Source organism: Mauremys mutica, chromosome 19 (assembly GCF_020497125.1).
Source record: "Mauremys mutica isolate MM-2020 ecotype Southern chromosome 19, ASM2049712v1, whole genome shotgun sequence".
NCBI lineage: Eukaryota > Metazoa > Chordata > Testudines > Geoemydidae > Mauremys > Mauremys mutica.
Window position 1 is genome coordinate 11089501 of NC_059090.1, and position 23388 is coordinate 11112888.

The 23388-nt window shown below is 45.0% G+C and overlaps 1 protein-coding gene across 8 annotated transcripts in view; it reads left to right on the top strand.

Moving 5' to 3' along the window:
* Positions 1 to 23388, top strand: part of GTF2IRD1 (GTF2I repeat domain containing 1) — a 172580-nt gene that overhangs the window by 138826 nt on the left and 10366 nt on the right. For 7 of the 8 annotated variants that reach the window (XM_044993681.1, XM_044993682.1, XM_044993680.1 and 4 more), the window contains exons 23-24: positions 14978 to 15025; positions 19843 to 19920. In XM_044993681.1, coding sequence (XP_044849616.1) covers positions 14978 to 15025; positions 19843 to 19920 — 126 coding nt within the window. The remainder of the gene's footprint in view (positions 1 to 14977; positions 15026 to 19842; positions 19921 to 23388) is intronic. The other variant, XM_044993684.1, reaches the window with a different exon arrangement.

Consider the following 23388-nt stretch of genomic DNA (forward strand, 5'->3'; position numbering starts at 1 on the left):
CATAGGATCTGTCATAAAAACAAAAGTGTCATAGATTCATCTGTGGGTTGCTTGCACGTTCTGAAGGACTGTTATCTACTTGCATGAAGTATTAAGCAGCAAAAAGGAAATGGAGCATCCCCCGTTCATGGACACACACATGGAGTAACTGTGTGTATGGTGGAGGAAGACCACAAAAGACTGGAATTTAATATAATGAGTATTGCCCAGAGTTCCAGATTCTCCCCCTCTAATCATTAAAGGAATGAACTACGCTGCAATTAAACACCTGCGGCTGGGCCATGCCAGCCGACTCGGGTGTGTAGAGCTTGGGCTAAGGAGCTGTTCAGGCTCTGGCTGGAGCCCAGGCTCTAGAACCCTGCAAGATGGGACGATCCCGGAGCCCAAATGGCTACTTTGCAATTAAACAGCCCCTTAGCCCCGTGAGCCTGAATTGGCTGGCCCAGGCCACCCACAGGTGTCTAATTGCAGGACAGATGTACCCTAGGTGGTGCTGTACTGGCTGAATACAAAGTGCAACTCTTCTAATGTGATAAAATAGTAGCTGGTTTAACGAGTCTAGAGAGGATGTCATAGCAGCAGAAAGAGCTTACTTCTCACCCACCACTTTGTGTCCGTTATTTCTTTTGTTTGGCATGAAACTTGAAAGGAAAAATAGAAACAAGCAGGCCACAGGAAATCCCATATGAAGGGATCGTTAAACTTGGAAACCAAGCGCATTCCTCTGTGCACACGTTATAAAAATCCCTAGGCACCCCTGATGGAAAGCATTCGAGGGGCTTTGAACCTCAAAACCAGGGACCATCTGTTGGGAATGGAGCAGGTTCCTATGGCAGATGTACTCCTTGCTCCAGCTGTAAGTATGAATGAGTGCAGCAGGGGTATTTCACTCTTTATCACCTGACTCCTCAATAGGTCTGTGTACTATTTCTTCTTTTATTTTTTTTTTTAAATAGCATTTAAAAATACAAGCTCCACCTTCAAGACGGCCCCTCTGTTTCTTTTCAGTTGTTCTCCTGGAACAACTGGGTATTGTTCTCTCAAGGGTGGCACTGTGACGAGGCCCAGTTGGAGACTATTAACCCCTGCTTGGGATCTAGTTCTGGTCCTTTGTTAAGTTTCCTTCAGAGTCTTTTTACAAACAGTAGGGCTTTTTCTGTCCTTGGCATCCGCTCTGATTCAGCCATTGATGGCCAGCAGCTGGGATAATCTGTACTAGTGAGAAAACCCCAAGTGTACAGAAGGAAAGCTGCAGTTTGTACTAGTTGAGCTTACACTGGCTTCAAGCAGCAGTGAGCCCAGTTGGTGCAAAATAGGACTTTCCAAGCCTGCCCTTGCGGATTGGTGTGACTGCATTGCAGGCCATCGTTTGCTAAATCCTAAGCATAGACAAGACCTTGCCTAAGGAGCGATCGGCCCATTACCTCTCCGAAAAGAGAAACATTTGGGGATTCTTGGTTCCAAACTTCTGTCTTTACTGAAGTGAAGCCTTTTACTCTGCCCAAAAAATCCGGGCTGAATTTGGTAACAAACATCCAGCATTCACTGCAGATCTTTCATTTTTGGCTCCCAGCTTACTCCCTCCTTTGCAGTACATAGCACAACTCTTCTTTGGGAAATAGATGAATGCAAAGCAGTGGGTGGGTAGTTCAAACATCCTGGAGTCAGTGTTCCAATTAGAATGACATCCAGCTAGGGGAATTATGTACTGAAGAACGTGTTGGTGTTTTTCCTCCATGACGCTGTTTTTGTAAGTAGCTAGAATGTGTCAAAGGGAAGTATGAACAGATATCAAACTATATATTTGAAGGAGACTAAGAAGAGGTGAGATTTGTTTTGCTGTATGTGCAATTAAAGATCCTCTGGAACTCTACCTGGGAATCAGCTCAGTTGCTTCCTGTAGCACAGAGATTATGCTTTATTGATTTTTAAGTCATCAGATGTATTCTGTCTTTCAGAATTTAATCCACCACCCCAAACAAAGTTCGTTGCTTTTCTCTATTTGAATCTGTAATGAATTAATACTCACATGGGCTCGCCTGTGAAGTTCCCATCTCAGCTTTGCCTCATCTTGATTTAGAACAAGTTGATTTCCCACCTTACTGTCTTATCAAGGTCAGCCTTGGATTTCTCCTCAGCCCCTCATCTCTGGTGTCAACAGCTGCTAGCAGTGACATAGGAAATATCATAGCTTCTTGGCCATAGGTGGGCCCGTTGGGGACCAGCTTTGTTTTAGTTATGACAAACTTTCAGAAGTCAAAGCCCACATGTAAAAGCACTTGGAAGGTGGTATCACAGAAAATATCTTGCAGGGATTTCTCCCAATCCTTTCTTGTTCACTATTAGAATAGTTCAGTTTCCTGCCCAGTTTTTAAACTACCCGCAGTTCAGAGAAGTAAGAGAAAGACATAGTTTGCAGTTAAACACCCAGCTACTTTATTTTTTTAAAAAGTATTTACAACTGCTGATCGGCCATGCATGGAAATGACAAAATGTTGCCTCCTTTGTTGACTGCTTTCTGTCTGCCTGGCCAGCATTGCTTGCAGATGGCAAATGCAATAGAGAGGAAAACATTTAGGAACTCTTGATGGGAGTGGCAAGGAGGTGAGAGATGTGAGTTTAACGGTTGATGTAGCTGGGTGAAATACACTCTTGTACAGAGGTCAAGCACAAGGCTTGTGCAATACTTAAGACTCTCTTAATCCTATGGAGCCAAAGCTATGGCCCATTTAAGTCAATGGAAAGGCTATAATTGACTTCCATAGCCTTTCCATCAGGCCTTAAATTAATTGAAAAGTGTGTCACTTATAAAGCACTCCCTCCACCGCAGTAATAGGCACTGAGTTCCTAGACTGGTCACGTCGCTGGATCTGGTGAAACAGGCCTTAATTTTAATGAAGTTGCATGGACATAATATTGGAGTGACACTGGGGGTGAATCCTGGCCCAAGATTTCTTTACACTGTAAATTAATGGAAAACCTGTGTATTTACAGTTAGGTGACCAGCTCTGACTCCAATCAAATCAGACCATTAGTGGGGAGCAGATCAGAGCTCAAGAATTAACAGTTCAACCTGCCGGAAGCATTGGAAAAGCTACATACTTGCGGGAGGGGGGGAAGAAAGTGTTAGTTTCCCTGAACAACACTTGTAATTATTGTCTGACTTTGTAGTAGAAGGTTTTGTGTTTTTGTCAAAGACACGGAGAGGGGGACCTGGTTATTTCAACAACCTGAAAATTTTTGACCAAAATGCACATTTTCACACTAAAATAGCTCTTCAATAAAAAAGTGCATTTTTTATAAAGAAAAATGTATTTTTGCACTAACAGTAATAATCTTTATTTTGTTATCCCTTTTATTACACATACATACATACATATTTGCATATTCATTGCTTTTGCTTTAATCATCTTTCATCTGTCATAATAAAATTGGAAACTTTAAAAAAAAAATTGAAAGAAAAAATTAAAATTCAAGGGATGCTGTCATGTTCATTTAACCCCAGCTTCTTGTACAAAAAAAATCAGATTTTATTAAAAGCTAAGAACAGAATGGTTCCTTGACATTTAAAAAAAAATCAAAATCAGTTTTTCTTTTGCTTTTATTTAAACATCCTTTTTCAGTCTTTGTTCCCCAAACACAACAGCATTGAGGAAGTGCGTGAAAGCTAGGAAGTCCAGTGAAACTGTCTCTAAACAGAAGTGAAACTGAGGGCTTGTCTTCACTACAGGAGGATCAACGCTGCTTCAGTGCAACAGGTGTGGATTTAGCGGGTCTAGTGAAGACCCACTCAATCGACAGCAGAGCACTTTCCAGTCGACCCCAGTACTCCAGTACTCTGAGAAGAGTAAAGGAAGTTGACCGGAGAGGGTCTCCCATCAATGCAGTGCAGTGAAGACACCAGGATAAGTCGACCTAAACTATATAACTTAGGTCGACTTACCCCAGTAGTGAAGACAACCCCTGAGTAGCCTGTTTTCATCATCCAGCTGAGAGGAAGGGCGTAAATTAAACAAAGGCTATAAATGGTTGGTGGAAACCAATATCTAAAATTATTTCTTTATTGAATAGTTTCGGGTGACAGCAATAACAGGAGATAAAATTTCTAGACAGCATAAACGACTGCTTCTTGGAGCAGTTAGTTCTGCAATCCACAAGGGGAGAGGCAATTCTTGATTTAGTCCTAAGTGGGGCACAGGATCTGGTCCTAGACGTGAATATTACTGAATTGCTCAGTAACAGCAAGCATAACGTAATTAAATTTAACATCTTGGTGGGGGGTGGGGAGAATATCAAAGAAATACACCACAGTAGTTAAATGGAAATTAAAAGGAACAGTCACAAGAGTGAAATGCCTGCAAGCTGCATGGAAACTATTTTAAAACACCATAATGGAGGTGCAAACTAAAGGTATATCCCCAAATTAGAAAAAACAAACAAACAAACAAAAAACAGTAAGAGGACCAAAAATACCTCTATATCTAAACAACAGAGTAAGCACAGGCAGTTAGAGGCAAAAAGGCATCCTTTACAAATTGGAAGCCAAATCCTACTGAGGAAATAGAAAGGAGCATAAACTCAGACAAGTCAAATGTAAAAGAATAATTAGGCAGGTCAATAAAGAATTTGAAGACAAACTAGCAAAAAGAGAGACAAACTAACAGCAATTTTTTAAGTAACTCAGAAGCAAGAAGGCTGCCAAACAATCACTGGTGCCACTGTATGATCAAGGTGCTAATGGAGCACTCAAGGAAGACCAGGCTGTTGCAGAGAAGCTAAATTAAATCTTTGCATTCATCTTCACTGCAGAGGATGTGAGGGAGATTCCCACACTTGAGCGATTCTTTTTAGGTGACAGATCTGAGGAACTGTCCCAGATTGAGGCGTGATTAGAAGAGGTTTTGGCAGAAATTGATACATGAATGGTAATAAGTCATAGGACCAAAAGATGTTCTACTAAGAATTCTGAAGAAACTCAAATATGAAGAATGACTATTAGCCAAGGTGGTCAGAGATGCAGCCCCGTGCTCTGTGTGTTCCTAAGCCTCTGACTGCCAAGAGCTGTCTGGACGATATAAGATGGATGACTTGATGATTCTCCTGTTCTGTTCATTCCCTCTATAGCATCTGACACTAGCCGCAGTTAGAAACAGGGTACTGGGCTAGATGGACCATTGGTCTGACCCAGTTAGGCCATTCTTATGTACTGAATGGGACTAAGTCACCTTGGCTCTTATGAACAAGTGTTAATTATTGTTGTTCCTGCAGCAACCTTGTGATCAAAGAGTGGGATTTTCAAATGAGCCGAAGGTTGGACAGATGTCCAGTCGTTAGAAGACCAGCCTGGGACTTGGGAGACCTGGATTCAATTCTTTGCTCTGCCCCAGAGTCCTGTGTTACCTTGGCAAGTCGCTTTGCCTCAGTTCCACATCGATACACTGGGGGTACTAGCACTGCCCTGCCTACAGAGTTGTGTAAAGATAAATACATTAAAGATTTGGGGGTGCTCAGCTACTCTGGTAATGGGTCAAATAAGTATTGTAGCTCGACTGGCCTCTCTCCGCTCCCCTGGAGGTCACGGAGAGTTTTACCTGCGGGAGCAAAGTCAGACCAGCTCTTCTGAAATTCTCACCTCCAAAAGAGTGAAGTCTTCTACAGCCATTGAGCTAGAGACACACCGGCTGGGTCTCTGTGTCCTTACTTTTAACTATAGATCTGCACAAATCTTATATATGCTATTTAACTCTCAAGTAAGCCATCAAAATAGGGCTTCAGTATCAGCAGCAGGCTTTGGTACCTCCATAGCTACCCTGGGAAGGAGTCCCATCAAGCTGGAGATAGCCCTCAAAATAAGTATTTAATAACAAACTTTACTTTCAGGTTTTTAATTTTAATTTTCTGATTAATTTTCAATCCACTGATGTTATCTGTTCAGAGAAAAGTCCTTTGGAATCCTTTTTAGACTGGAATGATCTTTCAGTATTAAAATAAAAGGAGATGGAAGAGGTGGGGGTTGAAATTCCAGCACTATAAACACTATAAATTCTTTCTTTTCTTCTTTCCTGAGGCACAGAGATACAAAACAGGCTTAATTTGAGCCTTTGAAAAAAAATATCAAGCATAAGTAATCTAGCACAAAAAAAAAAAATCTTTCTGTATGGTAATTTTTATGTGCTTTGATTGAAAATGCACACCAGCCCCATCTGTCCTATTCCCCAAACTCTGCACCACACTGACAGATTATTTCCCATATTCCAATTAATAAAGTAGGGCAGGCGGTGTTCTTTAATTAAAAAAAACACACATCTTTTTTTTTTTTGCAATCCTCCACCAGACTTTGATGTGGCACATCTCCCTTTCGAAACTCCTAACAAACAGGGAAAAGCACTTGATCTCACATTGACCTGACCATAACATAGTTCAGGGACATTTATTTCTATTTCTCCCCTTGCTTTTTGAAGTTCAGACCCAGGTGCTCTATCTTACCCTCCCAGTCCTGGTACCGAACGGGAAGAGAAGCAGGAGGGGGAGGATTCTTTCTTATCTTAACTTCTCCCCCGCCCCACAAGATGAAATAAATATATGTTAAAGCTATTACTGATGTAGTCTGAAGGTGGAAAATCAAACGGATCATGTAAATTTTTGTGCAACTTCATAGCCTTTTTTAAACATTGAGTCTTCATCCCAGCCAGTTGAACTTGTCTTTTCTTTTGCTTTTGTTGTTTTTCCTTTTCTCTTTCACTTGCATGTGCAGTGGCCTCACAAGTATCGGAAGGTAATAACGTGATTACCAGCTAACTCACTCCGTTAATTTTTTTCTTTTGTCTTGTTTCAATGATCACCTCCCCTTTTCCTTGCCAGAATCTCATATTCTGCCATGTTCTTCAGAGAACACACATCCTCCAATTATGTCCAGTGTTGACAGCATTATCAGTGGTCACCCACAGCAACTATTCTTTCGCGTAGGTCCCAGTCTTGCAAGCATTTACTCAAGTGCTTACCTTCAAATAATCAAGGGGGTAAAGAGTGCAAAGGGAGAGGAGCTTGGTAAAGGACAGTGTTGGCACAAGAATAAATGGGTATGAACTGGTCATGAATAAATTCAGGCTGGAAATTAGAAGAAGGTTTCTAACCATCAGAGGAATGAGGTTCTGAAACTGCCTGCCATTAGAAGTCGTGGGGCCATACAACCTAACTAATTTTAAGAAGGAGTTTGATATATTTATGAATCAGATTGTATAATGGGATTGCCTGCAACAAGAGCAGGCTGGATTTGATGAGCCAGGAGATCCCTTTGGGTTGTATGTTCATGTGTTTAAGAGCAGTTGCATTGACTTCAGTGAACTGACTAAAACGCTTGAAGTTCAGCATATGTGTTTGTTGGACCGGGACCTTAATTATCTTTCTTTTTCTATTTTAATCAAGCTTTCAGATCAAACAAACAAAAAATGAAGGGTTCATCTGAAATGTTGGAAGTGTCTTTGGCTGGTTTTCTTTCCACCAAAACAAATACTTCCTCCTTTTGTGTTTCTTTGTAATCAGTACTCCTAAAAAGCTGGATATTTGCAGAGTCCATGCTACATTCTCTGAATAACATGCATTAAACGTTTCCCCTAAATGTAACTTGCCAGTTTGCATTGCTGTGACATTTAACTTTGGAATATTATGTCTGTCTGCTCATTCAATGCCAGCTTATTCTGCTGTCCATTGTAGAACACATGTTCTTCCCTTTCTCAGATAGATGTTGCTACCTAATCAGCAGGGGTGAGAATGTCCCAGTGATACATTCCACCATGGTAAGATTATTGATATTATATTGGTTAAGTACTTATGGTGTCCCTGATGCTATGCAAGATAGAACCCAGTACCCCTTGATGCCATGGCTCATGAAGCCATACACAGGCAGGCCACTGTCTCAGTGATTTACCCCTCCCCCCCCATCCTAAAAAACGCCTAGTGTAGACCAGGCCAGAGTTGAAGTCACGATCCTAAAGGAGCTTACAGTCTGTACAGATGTACAATGCAGAAAAAGGATCTACTGTGGAGCTTTAAGACCTGGTCTTGAAAGGGTCTTCTCTTTTGTGCCTGCAAATAACTGTGAGCACAGAGGAGGGTATGTAGACATCCAGCTACCTGTCTTGTGGGCATAGCAAGGTAGCTGGACAGCTGCATACCTGTATGCAGAGTCGAAATTCACTGCCTTTCTGGAGTTTTGATTTGTTAATGGAAGAATTCAGCAATAAACAAAAGTTGAGCTCAAGGCTTCTCACCGGGGTTGGCTGCTCTTACAGGCTCCTCCCTCAGAAGTGTTCAGTCCACACCCTAGATCCTCTCTCCCTCCAAAAGTCACTCCCAGCTACCTTATATGCAGGTGGACTAGTGAGTCATCTGCCTTGTTCAGTCAGCAGAACCCACATAACACGTTGTCAGCTGGCTGAAGATCCGCTAACAGATTTCAGGCAACACTTCTAGCCTGTTATAGGCCCCCATATGTGCCTGTAAATTCACAGCAGAGGATGAAACTGTGAGGCTGTCTTTTAGATTATGATGGGTGACTTTTTTGTAGCCCCTGGCACATGAGGATCTTCCTTGAGTTAGTGCAGTGAGGAAAGCTTAATAGGCAGAAAATCACAACCGAGGGGCAAATCAAATTTGTAACTCTTCAGAAACCAAGTGTTGGTGGGCAAGGAATAATTAACATTCTGTACTCACCTTTCAAATGGGCTGGGAGCATTAGCCAGGGAACCATTGCTTGGTTTCCAAGGCTGAACATTAGATGGTCATGATTAAGTGTCTCAGTCATAACTTTCATGCTTGAATGGTTTATGTGAATTGTTGAATGGGGATTCAGTGCTCAGAGCAGCTAAACCCATTTCCACTTGCATCTATGTAGCACTTCCCTAGTTTATTGAAAGTGGGGATGTTCTGCTCCCCTGATGAGGGGCCACTGTGAGGTAGGGTATCCATTCACGTCCAAGGTGGGAAAACTGTTGTATATTTCTCCATATTCGCTCCTTTCTAAACTACCTGTGATCCAAATGACTGGTAACCTTCAAGTAGGAGGCTAAGCCTGGTCCCTTGGCCAATTATCTTGACTGATTGTCAGTTGCACAAGTAACTTGGCCCATACCATGTTCATTCCCCTCTTTTATGTTTGCTTTCTTGGTAGAATTTGAAAGCTCTGTCCCCTCTTTTTCTCATTGCCCAACTTATTTGCACTCTAATTCTCGCAAAGTTTTCTCACTGTCACCTCTCTACACATGCTGGGCTAAATGCAGCCCTGGTGTAAGCAGATCAAACTCCCATGGAAACCTCTGGGCCAGACTCAGTGGTGAAGTTAGACAGTGGTATGAGCTGGCTGAAAGCCATGTAAATTGGGTGTGCAAACCGAGTCTGATGATTCTGCTGAGCAGGAGGAAAGAGGGTGCAGCAGGAATAGCAGGACGGTTCAAGATAAAGATGTGTAGGAGGGACTGCTTAATCTTTCACCTTTTGTTCTCCTTGTGCCTCAGTTCCCATCTGTAAAATGGGGGTGCAGATCCTCCCTTCCACCCACACTTTGTCTTGTGTCGTTACACAGTACGATCTTCGGAGCAGGGACTTATCTCTTATTTTCTGCATGCACAGCGCCTGGCACCATAAACACAGTGGTGCACCGATCTCATCTGGGCCCTCGAAGTGTGGTGTGATGCCATTAATAAACAACTACCATTAGTAACACTGAGAAGGCTCGAGGAGGGGGTGATCAGTAGCAAATTTTATTGGAGCTCATTAAGTGGTGATGTTGGACTGTATAAATAGGAATCTCACAGGTAAGAACAGGGGGTTAATAATTGCTCTTGATACGACCCCGGGTAAGCCACACTTTGAGCTGTGTCAATTGGGGGCTTGTCAGTATTAGAAAAAGGAGTCCAAATAAGATATTAAGTGTTTAGAGAGAGTATACGTGAAAAGAAGTTTTGTGACACAAACCATGTACAGCCTAGAGAAAATATATAAACAAGAAGTATAGGGTCAGTGACCTGAACTCTGTTCTTGGTTACACCGGTGAAAATGTTGAGTAGCTTCAGTGCAGTTACTTCAGATTTACACTGGGGTCACTGAGATCAGAATCTGGCCTTGCCCATACAAAGGCAATGAGCCACGTAGGGCACAGGAAGCATCGTTCGTAGGGGAGGAGTGAAAAGGGAGCTTGTCGTCTGGAACCCCATTTAGTTCAAATGAGTTATTCTGCTGAGCAACAAAAATGAGTGAAGGTCTAGAGGGAAGATTTAAAAAATTGGGTTTATTTAATTTGGAGAAGAGGAGACTGAGAGGGGACATAACAATTTTCAAGTACATACAAGGTTGTCACAAAGAGGAGGGAGAAAAATGTTCTCAAACTCTGAGGCTAGGACGAGAAGCAATGGGCTCAAATTGCAGCAAGGGCAGTTTAGGTTGGACATTAGAAAAAACTTCCTAACTGTCAGAGTGGTTCAGCACTGGAATAAACTGCCTAAGGGAGGTTGTGGAATCTCCGCCACTGGGGATTTTTAAGAGCAGGGATGGTCTAGATCAGTGGTTCTCAAACTTTTGTACTGGTCGCCCCTTTCACGTATCAAGTCTCTTAGTGCAATACGCCCCCCACCCGCCCCCTTATAAATTAAAACACTTTTAAATATATTTAACACCATTATAAATGCTGGAAGCAAAGCAGAGTTTGGGGTGGAGGCTGAAAGCTCACGACCCCCCATATAATAACCTCGCGACCCCCTCAGGGGTCCCGACCCCCAGTTTGAGAACCTCTGGTCTAGACAATACTTAGTCCTGCCATGAGTGCAGGGGACTGGACTAGACGACCTCTCGAGGTCACTTCCAGCCCTACATTCTATGATGTAATGCCACTGTTTACACATTCATGATAGGGGCGGCTGCAACCAGGAGTCATTTAAACTCGGTAATTGAGCAAAACACTAAGTAATGGTTTAGAATTAAGACGGAGGACAAAATGAAGGGCCAGAGTGTGAACCCATTATTTACACTGAGGAGTAGCAGCTTGCTCCTCAGTGTATAGCACCAGGCAACATAAACACAGATGTTAGTAGGGGATAAATGATCTTAGGCCCCAGCTATGCCACCCTTACTACACACAGAGTAAGAGTTTCACAATTCGGGAGTTTGCCAAAGGAGGAGATGGATGAGGAGGCAACACAAGAGGTGCTGAAGAGCAGACTAGGTTAAACTTTTAGGAGCTTGGTCCATAGAAGCCAGATCCTCAGTTGGTGTAAATCGTCACAGCTCCATTGAGTTCAGCTAAGCGATGACCGTTTACACAAGGTGAGGGTTTGACCCTCAGAGAGTCTGGGTACTGGTCCATGGTCATGGATGACAGGACCCTAGAGAGCCTTTCCAGCCCCCTCCTCTGTAATTCCAGGGTGGTGGAGTTTATTGCTTTTCAGCTCACTCCCTGCCAGCAGGAAGCTTTTTCTGCTGCCTCAGGCATCTTTGGCAGAACTCTGTCTGGTTCCAGGATGGTAAATAACAGGATTGTAGTAACCGATGCAAATCGCAATACCGTAACCTCTGCACACTTACAGACAAAAGCATCTGGTTTCTCCATAATCGGCAAAAGTGAACATGGAGTCCCCTGCTTTACATCAAACTGAGACATTCTGCACAGAAATGTGATTTGCACCGGCTGGTTACAAAGCCCAAGCTGCTGCTTCGAGTGATTGCTTATATCCATTCCAATTAGGCGTGCGTGCGCCGCGTGCAGTCATTGGAAAGTTTTCCCTTAGCAGCACCCATCTGGTTGGCTGTGGAGCCACCTGGAGTGGCGCCTCCATAGCGCTCTATATATGACCCTGCCGACCCGACGCCTCCTTAGTTCCTTCTTACTGCCCAGCATCACACACCTCCGATACAGGTGCCTATCCCACTTATCCTAGACTACCTACTGCACCTAAATCAACAAAGCCTGGCAGTATCATCCATCAAGGTACACCTCGCTGCTATTTCAGCCTTCCACCCAGGAGCATCCGGACACTCCGTAGCTGCCAACCCCATGGTGGGACATTTTCTCAAGGGCCTGGAACATCTCCATCCCCGGATTAGACAGCCAAGGACTAATCTAAACTTGATCCTTTCCAATCTAATGGGGCCCTTTTTTGAACAGCAAGTGACTTGCTCCCTCCTCTGTCTATTGTACAAGGTAGCTCTTCTGGTCACCATTACCTCAGCACGCAGGGTGTCTGAGTTGAAGGCCCTCACCTCTGACCCACCTTACACAGTCGTCCACAAGGATAAGGCGCAACTTAGGCTTCACCCGGCCTTTCTTCCTAAGGTTGTGTCACTTCTTCACACAAGTCAAGACAAATACCTGCCCGTTTTTCTTTCCTAAGCCTTATGCCAGTAACCGTGAGCAGAGGCTGCATTCCCTGGATGTTCGGTGGGCGCTAGCCTTCTACATCGAGCGCACAAAGCCATTCAGGAAGTCGAACCAGTTGTTCATAGCGGTGGCGGACCGGATGAAAGGCCTCACGGTCTCATCGTGAAGAATATCTTCCTGGATCACGTCCTGCATCTGCACATGCTGCGAGTTTGCCAAAATCCCAGCTCTGGCACTTATGGCACACTCCACCAGGGCTCAGGCCTCATCAGCGGCGTTCCTGGCCCAGGTCCCGATACAAGAAATCTGCAGGGCAGCAACTTGGTCCTCGGTGCATATGTTGACCTCTCATTACGCCATCGTCCAGCACACCAGAGATGATGCAGCTTTCGGCAGAGCAGTGCTCTAATCAGTGATTCCATAACTCCGACCCCACCGCGTAGGTAAGGCTTGGGAGTCACCTAGTTGGAATCGATATGAGCAATCACTCGAAGAAGAAAGAACAGTTACTCTCCTTCTTGTAACTGTTGTTTTTTGAGATGCGTTGCTCATATCCATTCCAAACCTGCTCGCCTTCCCCTCTGTTGGAGTAGCTGGCAAGAAGGAACTGAGGACGCGCCGGGTCGGCTGGGTCATGTATATTGAGCACCATGAAGGTGCCACTCCAGCTGACTCGACGGGTGCTGCTAGGGGGGAAAACCTTTCCGATGACTGTGCACGTGGTGCACACACTCCTAGTTGGAATGGGCATGAGCAACACATCTCGAACAACAGTTACGAGAAGGTGAGTAACCATTCTTTTTCTGTTTGATTTGACTCTACTGAGCTAAATAAGAGTCTGTACTGCAAGTGGCTGGGCACGAGATTATAGAGACTTATGCATTCAGTATGAGGAATATAAAAAATGTTGTTGTTCTCTGTTTTATCTCATTTATGTCAATGCAGGTTCTCTTAAGCTTTTGTTTGAAATGTTTGCTTTTATGTAGAACCTAACAGACTATTTGTATCTCCACTTAGTGAATTCTCTCTCTCTGTCTCTCACAATTCTTCAGTGCCCAGAATGCTGCTCTTTCTCTGTAACCGTATTCACGCTGGGTACTTTTCTATCCATCTCCAGTCACCATCACCTCCAGCCTCTGTCATTACCATAGCTTGCTCAGACTTTCCTCCTCATTAGCCTGTTTGCCACGGCACCTCACATTCCTCTCCCCATGGAACTGTCAGCTTTATCATCAGGATCTGCTTCATTTTTGTTTGGCCTGTAATGCAAATTCTGGTCCTAGCTCTGTTGCTGTTGGTTTTCCCCAGGAAATTCATTCCTTTTTGATATCACTTGTCATTGCATAGATGGTGACTAGAGCCAGCATCTCCTTAGGGGTCTCGTTTTCTCTGTTTTCCTCCCTATTGCTACAGAACTAACACAATTATCCTGTTTACTTTTCATCTGCTTTAGCCGTAGAATTTTCCTCGCTGCAACCTCCACTGCCTTGTCAGTAGTCAGCTTCAGGTCTCGCTCTCACCCTGCCATCTAATAAATGCACTGCAGAGTCCCTTTTCTCTAGCAAGGTACAACGTTTGCCCCTTTATCCTGCTCTTTTCTCCCCACTGCAGCCTGGAAGCTGAGTCTGGCAGGAAATCAAAGCTCATGCAGGACTCTAATCTCTCTATTATACTCTTCAGAGCACTGGCTAAGAAAGGCAGTTCTCGGAATCTTCCTTTCACTCTTCATCCTTTGCCTGTATAAGTTCCCCCTAGGACATTTATTCTCCTTTTTTAGCTATATTTACATTTAAGGACTTCAGACATTCTGCTCCCCATATGGGGAGATTTTGGTTTCCTCGTGTATGTTTCACATGATGTCACATATACTTCAGAGGTGACTATGTGGCATGTTTGCAGGTGATTGAGTGGTTTGCAATATCTCCCCTGAATGCCTGTGGCAGGCTTCCCTGAAATATAAATGAGTCTTTCCATCCTGGCTAAGCTTGGAAAGAGAACGAGCAAATAAGGTGCTGTGCACCCAGTGTGTAATTCAGCCCTGTGCAGTTCTCGGCACCATTTCTCACCCAAGACCAAAAGCTAAGGTTGAAGAGCATAGCCCTTGGGGCGACCCTCCGCACAGGGTCAGTTTCACTCCATGCGTATTCAGGATAATGAATATATGTTTAATGTTAAAGTTAATTGCATCCCGGGTTAGAGGGCTTCTTCCTTCAGCAGGACCAGCAGTGTATCAAAACAACTGAAACATGTTGAGAAAGGGATCCTGTAATCAACACAGCCCAAATTCCAACAATGCCTTTTAAGAATGCGCTTAGCTTCACGCAGTTGAGTAGTTCTGTTGAAGTCAATGGGACTATTCACATGCTTAAATACTGTGCTGAACTGGGGCCTGTTTTATGCCACCTGATCATGTTTATAAAGTTCTCATAGTAATATTTATCTGCTGATGAGATCTTTCCACCAATGAGATTAGAGACCAGAGAAGGTTCATATTGTCATTATAATGCGGTACTGGGATTTGTGCTGTTTTTGAATATTGTGCAAAGGAACTAATGAGAAACAGCACTCATTGCTCTCTCTCTCTTTCTCTCCTTTTAACTTGTGCTGTAGCCCCTAGACGGATAACGTCACTGGAAAAAGCTTACGCTGCTTTGAATGGTACGTAGCTCAGTTGATGCACTGTAGATGGTAGCAGACAAGAAATGTATTTGTGTTGTTAATAAGGGATTGAAACTGTGAAAACACCCCAAAGTTGCAGGTGTTTTTTTCCCCTCCCTTGCACTGTTTCCCCGATGGCACCAAGAGCTGAATGAATACAAGATGCATTTAACAAATATTTTGTAATTATGATATGCATTTCCAAGCACCAGTTGTAGTTTCTAGGTATCAGTGGCAGTTCTGCTCTAGGCAAACTGACCTGGCTTATCTATGCTTAGTTCATTGATGCCATCCAAGTGATTAATTATTGAGAAGTCTTATTGTGCAGTTCATACAAATTATGCTAGTACTTGTTTACTTAAATTATTGCACATGCTGGGCCATATCCTCAGCTGGTTTAAATCGGCGTAGCTCCATTGACTTAATATATGTGATAATGGACTAACACAAACAAGAACTTGCATAATTTGTGTGTATTATACAGGAAGGCATTTCTCAATGGGCATCAGTGGAGCTACATTTATTTCTCCAATGGGAATCTGTCCCCATGCCTCTACATGTTAATTACATGCTCCTACATATTTATAATTACACTCAGGAAACATATGTTGAGCCTTTTAAGTACCATTGGTTTGTTAATTTGGGCCTAATGAAGTTTGCCAGCAGATTCCATTTACCCTGGTGGTATTGTGTTGATAATTCATAGAATATCAGGGTTGGTAGGGACCTCAGGAGGTCATCTAGTCCAACCCCCTGCTCAAAGCAGGACCAATCCCCAGACAGATTTTTACCCCAGTTCCCTAAATGGCCCCCTCAAGGATTGAACTCACAACCCTGGGTTTAGCAGGCCAAGGCTCAAACCATAATTGGCTCAGTTCACATAGGTATTCTTTGTGTTCTAGACTTTCTTCCCTTCCTTTTTTGGGTGCATTTAGTGCAGGCTACTCATTGTGGGGGTGTTCATTTGTAAATAACACGGACATTTGCACACCAGGAACTGGACCAGAACCGATTGACTCACTTTATGTAGGGCACCAAACAACCATTCGGTGGTACTCACTGCTGACCTGGGTTGAATTCAAGTCAAGTGGAGGTGAAAGGCTCCCTCACATTTTACATTACCCTCCCCTGAACTACTCTATCCAGTCGGCAAAACTAAAACTAAAATTAGACTCTCCATGTCTGCACATGGGCCAAATCAACAAAGCATCATGAAGCTGGATAATCTTTTTATTTCTGTGCCTGCCTGTAGATTTGGAATCCTAACCTTAAGCACCCACTCGAGGAATGAAATATTTTGGCCACCATCTTTCTTTGTTTTATTTTTAAAAAGTCCATTAAAAATGATAGTACCGCGCTGTGCCATGAAGGTTTGTATACCAATGCTTTGCTGTACAGGATCGGTACACCAGAGTGTAATGCTAGTGGTTTTCTTGAGTCAATTATATTACAACATCAAATATGTAAAAAGCCAAATCAGGTTCTCTCCTGCCCAGTTACACCTAGAGAATGAACATTGTGCCCTGAAAAATGTCCGGTTAGAGCCGGCTGCAGACCGGAATGAGAAATAGTGATTGCTTCGAAGCCCAGTACTGGTGACTCTGTGTTGTAAAAAGAAATGTTACAAGAAAGCACAGTTTAGTGAAAGCCCTACATTTTTCTGTACTTCCTCTCTGGCTTCTCTGTTGTGCATGCTCAATTTGAATTTCCCCCCACTTGTGGTAGTCTAGTTTGAGTCACCTGGTACCAACTTAGGAGCCTCACACCATCACCAAAGCAACCCCAGGATAGACAACAAGTTCAGATCTTTTTCCTTTGATAGTCACTTGGAGGATTAGCGAAAGGGCAAAAGCTTCACCTTTTTAAATCCCAGAGAAATCAAAATGCTGTAAAGTTAGACGACAAAAAAACCACTTGATTTTGATATTTCTTTCTTTGTCTGCTACCATCTATACATCCGTATGCCCAGGAAACAGCATAAATAACAGGAGAGTCACAGAGGGAGTAGAAAGGGATGTGCAGGTGTTACAGTTGAAGAGCCTACTACAGCCCTGGCTAAAACACATGCCTACTGTAATTGGAGAGCAAAAGAAAAATTCTTATTTTCTTTCTTGAAATCAGTTCCTTGTGGCCAATTTTTGGCATGTTCCTTTCAAGCTTCTTCATTGTGGTCGCTGAATACGAGCTGCTAATTTTCCTCGGGCTTCTTTTAAAACGAACTCCTGCTTTCTGAGTTCAATATCTGGCATACAGGGCTATTGTCTTCTAATCTCAGCAGCTCAGAGGAGAAGCTTTTATGAGGCTGTGCTCTGAGGCTTCAGGTTATGCACATGAGGTAGTCAGGAATCATAGAACCTTGGGTTTAGCAGGCCAATGCTCAAACCACTGAGCTGTCCCTCCCGCTTGAGGATGCCATATTGCTAACTCTTGAGATTCTGTTGCGAATCTCACGCTACTTTCTGTTTTACTTAAAGCCCCAACTCCTGGAGGCATGGGAATCTCAGCTTTCATTTTAAAAGTACATTTCTAACCCTCCTGGTTTTAGAGAGAACCTTGGAAATGTGACCTGAGTGAAGTGCATCCTAAAGCTGCAGAAACTGAAGACAAAGAAAAAGACACCCTCCACCCCAAAATAATTTAAAAAACATAATCTCTCGGTTGTTAAGCGAATCTCATGACTTTGGGGGCCTAACTCGGGATTTTTGAATGTCTGGTATTGGCAGTATTGAAGACCTCAACTCTGAGGTGGTTGGCAAACAAACTGTGAAAAAGCCAAGCACACTGGACAGTAGTTCTACAAGAACAAAACCCAGCGCTCTGAAGATGATGCTGAAGCAACTCAGGCCCTGATTCAAGAAAGCACTTCAACATGTGCTGACATGCTTTCCTGAATTGAGGCTGCGAGCATATTACTGCTGAAGTTAAACAGCAGTGATCAAATAAACGGTCAATATCTGTGCACCATGTCTGTGTAGTCAGATGAATATGTCCTGTATGAAACCTGCCTATGTACATGTGCAGGACACAATATGCGTTCCTTTCAACACTGTATTTTTTTTTCCTACCAGAGTATTCAATCTTTCAGACACTAACTGGAAGCTGACTCTCCTCGCTTAAATATTAAGGCCAATTTCCAATCTTAATTGATAACTAGGAAGAATCTGTCTGTTAAAGATATTATTGGAGGGAGATAACAGGGAACGGGGTCCTCTGATATTGTTCCCTTCCTTGCAGCCCCACATTCAGCTGGATTAGCCAGAAAGGGCTGCTTGAGAGGAGTACTTCAAAGGAGCTTCATTCCCGGACCCTGAAAATGCCATTTCTGCGGGCCAGGGAAATGAAGGGTTGAGCAAACTCTGACCACTCTTTGTAACAGTCGGCCGTTGGGCTGCTCCTATAGCTCGGGTTCATCCCAGAATGTATTCTAGTCCTATTTGCAAGTGTACTGTTTCTCTTTGGGTATCACTGAAAGACCCTGTCCCAACCTGTTATCAACCCTAGACAAACACAGCCTTGTGTAAAGTACCATAACAAAAAACATATTTTACAATCTAGTAATGAGCCTAAAATGTGTATTAAATCTTACCTCAGACAGAACAACAGGACTCTTGGGGAGAGGGGATATGAAGGTGGCCCTTCCTGTGCTAACACAGTGTCTATATTACTGTTTTTGAAATACGCCCCCCTTCCTACTTCAGCTCCCTGGACCACTTGGATCTATCACATGCCCAGATCACCGTATCCTACCCTGAACTGTTAACTGTGTTAGAAACAGAAAGGATGGTTCATACATCAGCAGGCTTTGTGTGTGTGGAAATGTATGTGCCACTGATCCACGTTCATCTAGCCTTGTGATCCCCAGCCATCCTCCCCTCAAATTCTGCACTTGTCGAGACAGCAAATGTCTTCCAGGAGTAATTTAACTGTGGACAGATAGAGAAGTTAATTTCAAGAGGATGACTCTCTATTAGGAATACTGGACTATGCTTTCCACTAGGTAGCCAGCAAGTATGCAGCTGAAGTAAATGACAATGTAATCTTGAAAGATACCCTACCCAGTTCATTGATCATCTGGGTTTTATAGATGCAAGAACTATCTTCTGATTTTGGAGGTGGGGCGAGGAGAGGGGAGTGTGTGTGTGTTTGTGTGAAACTATTCACTGTTTGTATGAATTAGAGAGAGGAATGGAAAAGACAGCTGATTTATCACCAGGACCTGTCAGTCTCAGGGCTGGGAAAGCATTGCAGAGATCACATTCTGGATTCAATTGTGTTTCTCTGAACCTCCCTAAGGATGCTGAATAGCAGCAAAAAGTCTAAGTGACTGTGTCAATAAAATGAAAGAATAAAGAAAAATGAAGTTTGGCATGATGAGGATAATTCAAAAAGGCTAGAAAGGCCAGGCTGATCATGTGATGTATTTATAAAACAACCCTGGACTTAGGAGTCTGGTTATCAAAGTGCGCTCACTCTTTGATATCACTTGTGGGAGTACTCAGGACTCTAAGGGCCTGCATCTCTGTTGCTTTGTTTACTGTGCTGTCATTTACAGCCTTGCAAAGTGGATGTAAAATGCTATTGTTCGTGTAAGTGCGTGGCAAATGCAGATTTGACAGCGTTTTATACCCACTCTGCACAGGTATGAAAGAGAACACAAGGTGCAAGGCAAGGAACAGTGCAGTTTGAAATCTATTACGTCTTGGATGTAGCAGCTGTGGGCAGTGAGATTACACGTTCTCTGGACCTTGCTTTGTTGTTGATTATGCTGGCGGGGGGAACTAAGTGGGCTACTTGATCCCTGTTTGCTCTCTTTGCAGACGAGGATGATGCAAACAGGCTTGGAGAAAAGGTGATTCTCCGAGAGCAAGTGAAAGAGCTTTTCAATGAAAAATACGGTGAGTTGCCTCTTTGCAGTTTCTTACTGAGAGCAGCTAGAGTTAAAGTTAATTAGGCTGAAGTGCTCTATTTATGGACCGAGCACATGGCAGCTTGCTGGGGCACAGGTTTCTTCTCACTGCCCCGTGTTTCAGCTCGTCTCTAGAGACATTCCTCATTTCACCAGTGACTGACAGCTGGGACTGGGACCTTCTTGTCTACATCTCGGTCTTTGGGATGGAGAAACGTGTCCAGGCAATAGAACCTCTTTAGTATTACATCAGCCGCTGATGCATTTTTAAGATGTGACAAGCTGGAATAAACAATGGTGTGCTCAGCAAACAGGGCCGGCTCTATGAACGGCGGAGCCCGATTCGAATACCCGGCGGCGGTCCGGGGCTTCGGCGGCACTTCGGCGGCAGGGGGTCTTTCACTCGCTCTGGGTCTTCCGTGGCACCGAAGGACCCCCTACCGCTGAAATGCTGCCGAAGTCCCGGACCAGACACACACGCACCCGCCACCAAAATGTTGCCAAAGCCCCGGACCGGACCACTCCCCCGGCAAGTAAAAAAAAATTAAAATAATTAAAGACACCTAAGGTGCAGGGCCCTCTTAGGCACGGGCGTGGGGCCTGATTCCGGGGAAGTGGGGGAATCGGCTTAAAGCTGGCCCTGTCAGCAAATGCACTTGCCTCTTAACTCCTGGGAGCATGACATGCACCCCACCTCTGCCTGCTCTTTGCTGCACAGCAAGGCTCAATCACGATGTGCCAAAACTCCAGACACAAGGCACGTTTTGGGAAAACATGCGTGGAACAGTGGCAGAGAAGTAGGCCAGGGAGCTGAAGGAAGGTGGTATTGGAAAATACAGTTTGCAGGCTGTCTCTGTGTCCTATAATCCATGCACTTCCACCTCAAACCCTTGCAAACATGCAGTAGCAATAAAAAACCAAAAAACCCTGCAGCTTTCTGTACAACAGTTAGCAGTGTAATTGTCTCAGAGCTGGGATGTCGTATAGTTACTGGCGCATAACTGTGAATAGCTGTTCCCCCCCTTGTGGTTCTGGGGGTCTGATTAGCATAACCACTCTACAGTTATTTCTCAAATATCATGCAAGTCCCTGTACGCTGTATTGAGTGTCAACTATTAGCCCATCCGAGTGCAGGGATTTACGGAATCGCACTATGGTGATTTCTCAACTCCCATGCTGTGATCAAGCAAACAGATCTACTCTGGCTGTCTGCTATAACCTGCCTGCTCTGAGAGCTTGAAAATGCTCAGTCCAGGAGCCTATTTGCCAGCAACAAAAATGCTGCTTCAACCTCCTGCTCTGGAGCAGAACATCCCTGCCTCCCTACCACCACCACCCCCAGAGAAACAAAAATAACAGCAGTAATGCCAAGAAAGTGAGAGTGGCAAGCAGTAGAAAGGGCAAGGGCTAATCGCCTGAAACACATTTCCCTCTTTTGATGTTCTCATTCCTGCCCTACAGCAGGGCTGCCCAGAGGGGGGGGCAAAGGGGGCAATTTGCCCTGGGCCCCGGGCTCCGCAGGGGCCCCCAAGAGAACAGCGGAGGCTCCCGCCTCCGCCCCTCTCCTGGAGCCTCAGCGCATCAAGCGCCGAGTCTCCGGCGGGACCCCTGAGCCCCGCCCCGCTCCGAGCCGCGTGGTCAGGGGGCGGGGCTGGGAGCTCCAGGCTGAGCTCAGCTCCCTCCGCTCGGCGTGGAGCTCCCAGCCCCGCCCCCTCACCACGTGGCTCGGAGCGGGGCGGGGCTCAGGCCCCGCCGGCCACACGCTGCGGCTGTTCCGGCGAGGCGCTGAGACTCCGGGTGAGGAGGGAGCCGGGGGTAAGAGGCTGGGGCCGGGGCGGGGGGGAAGCGGGACCCGCCGCCGCCGAAGTTCAGCCCGGTCTTCAGCGGCAGGGGGCCCCTTCCATTCCGGGACCCGCCGCCGAAGTGCCCCGAAGACCCGCGGCGGGGGCCCCACCCCGCCGAATTACCGCCGAAGACCGGGCTGCACTTCAGCGGCGGGTCCCGCTTCGGCGGTAATTCGGCGGCGGGGGGCTCCCGCCGCGGGTCTTCGGGGCACTTCGGCGGCGGGTCCCGGAACGGAAGGGGCCCCCCGCCGCCGAAGACCCCGGGCCCCCGGAATCCTCTGGGCGGCCCTGCCCTACAGACCAGGAAAGCCAGAACTATCCAGTGTTTGGGTTTACATGGGGAATACCCCGGCTCCTCCCTTCCCATTTGGTTTTGACATTGTGTAAACAAAAATTCAGTCCAGATGTTCAGAGAAGAAATCTGCAGATCCATACGAGGGGGCCAAAAGGGCCTTCAAGTTTGATAGAACAATGTGTCTCGCAGCAGTCGAACAGCCCATGTAGTTGGATTGTTTCATTTAAAATTTCAGTAGGACGTGTGTCACAGCCGTGATCATGCTCCCCCTGGTGGGCACTTACCAGGCTGCTGTGTTGGGTCAATGTGTATTTGAGCATCCCTTTGTCCCTGGATAAGCTTCAGACACAAGCTCTGGTTCAGGGACAGACTCGGATATCCCTCCTGGAAGAGGGATCCTGTGACCTAGCTGTGACCCCCAGGACAAGTACTGACCCCCAGATCTCCACTCCTGTGAGCATTCTGGTGGTTGATTATCCGTCCAGGGACATAAAATAGTTGAAAAAACAATGAGGAGTCCTTATGGCACCTTAGAGACTAACAAATGTATTTGGGCATAAGCTTTTGTGGGCTAAAACCCACTTCATCAGATGCACTGGATCAGGTTTTAGCCCACGAAAGCTTATGCCCAAATAAATTTTAGTCTCTAAGGTGCCACAAGGACTCATTCTTTTTGCTGATACAGACTAACACAGCTACCACTCTGAAACCTGTCTCAATAGTTGAAGCAAACAGGCACGGGCTTGGCAAAGGGCTTACTAAAAAAACAATCACTGTTCCAAGAGATACACAGATCTAAGACCTGTAATGCCATGCCTGAGTTTCCTCACCACTCTTCAGTGTTCTTTGAGATTTGGTCAGTCCCTTCTCCTGGACTACAGTCCTCTACCCCCTGCTTCTTTTCCTATTCTGGTCAGTGAGAGAAAGGTGCTGCCTCCAACTTAGCAGACCTGCTTCTTTTATAACTTCCTGTCTCCTTTTCCATGCAACCCTCTGGTCAGCCGCAACCCCTCACCCCCACCCCCCCTCGGGGGATCTGTTGCTTAATCACCACTCTTCTGGAGCCAAGACTTGAAAAACTGGTTTGCCCTGGGTGGTAGTCAGCTCTTTGTCCAAGAGTGCTTCCATTTGAATAGGACATTATCAAGGTTTAACGACCCTCCATTGTTAGCCCCCTGTCACCACCCCTTGAAGTTAGAGGTGGCACAGAAGGCACACGGCAGCCTTACAGTCCAAATGGAGTTTGTAGTTTGACATAGGTACATACAGAGAGAGTTCATAGTATCACATAGAATCCATAAATTGCACATAGACAGAT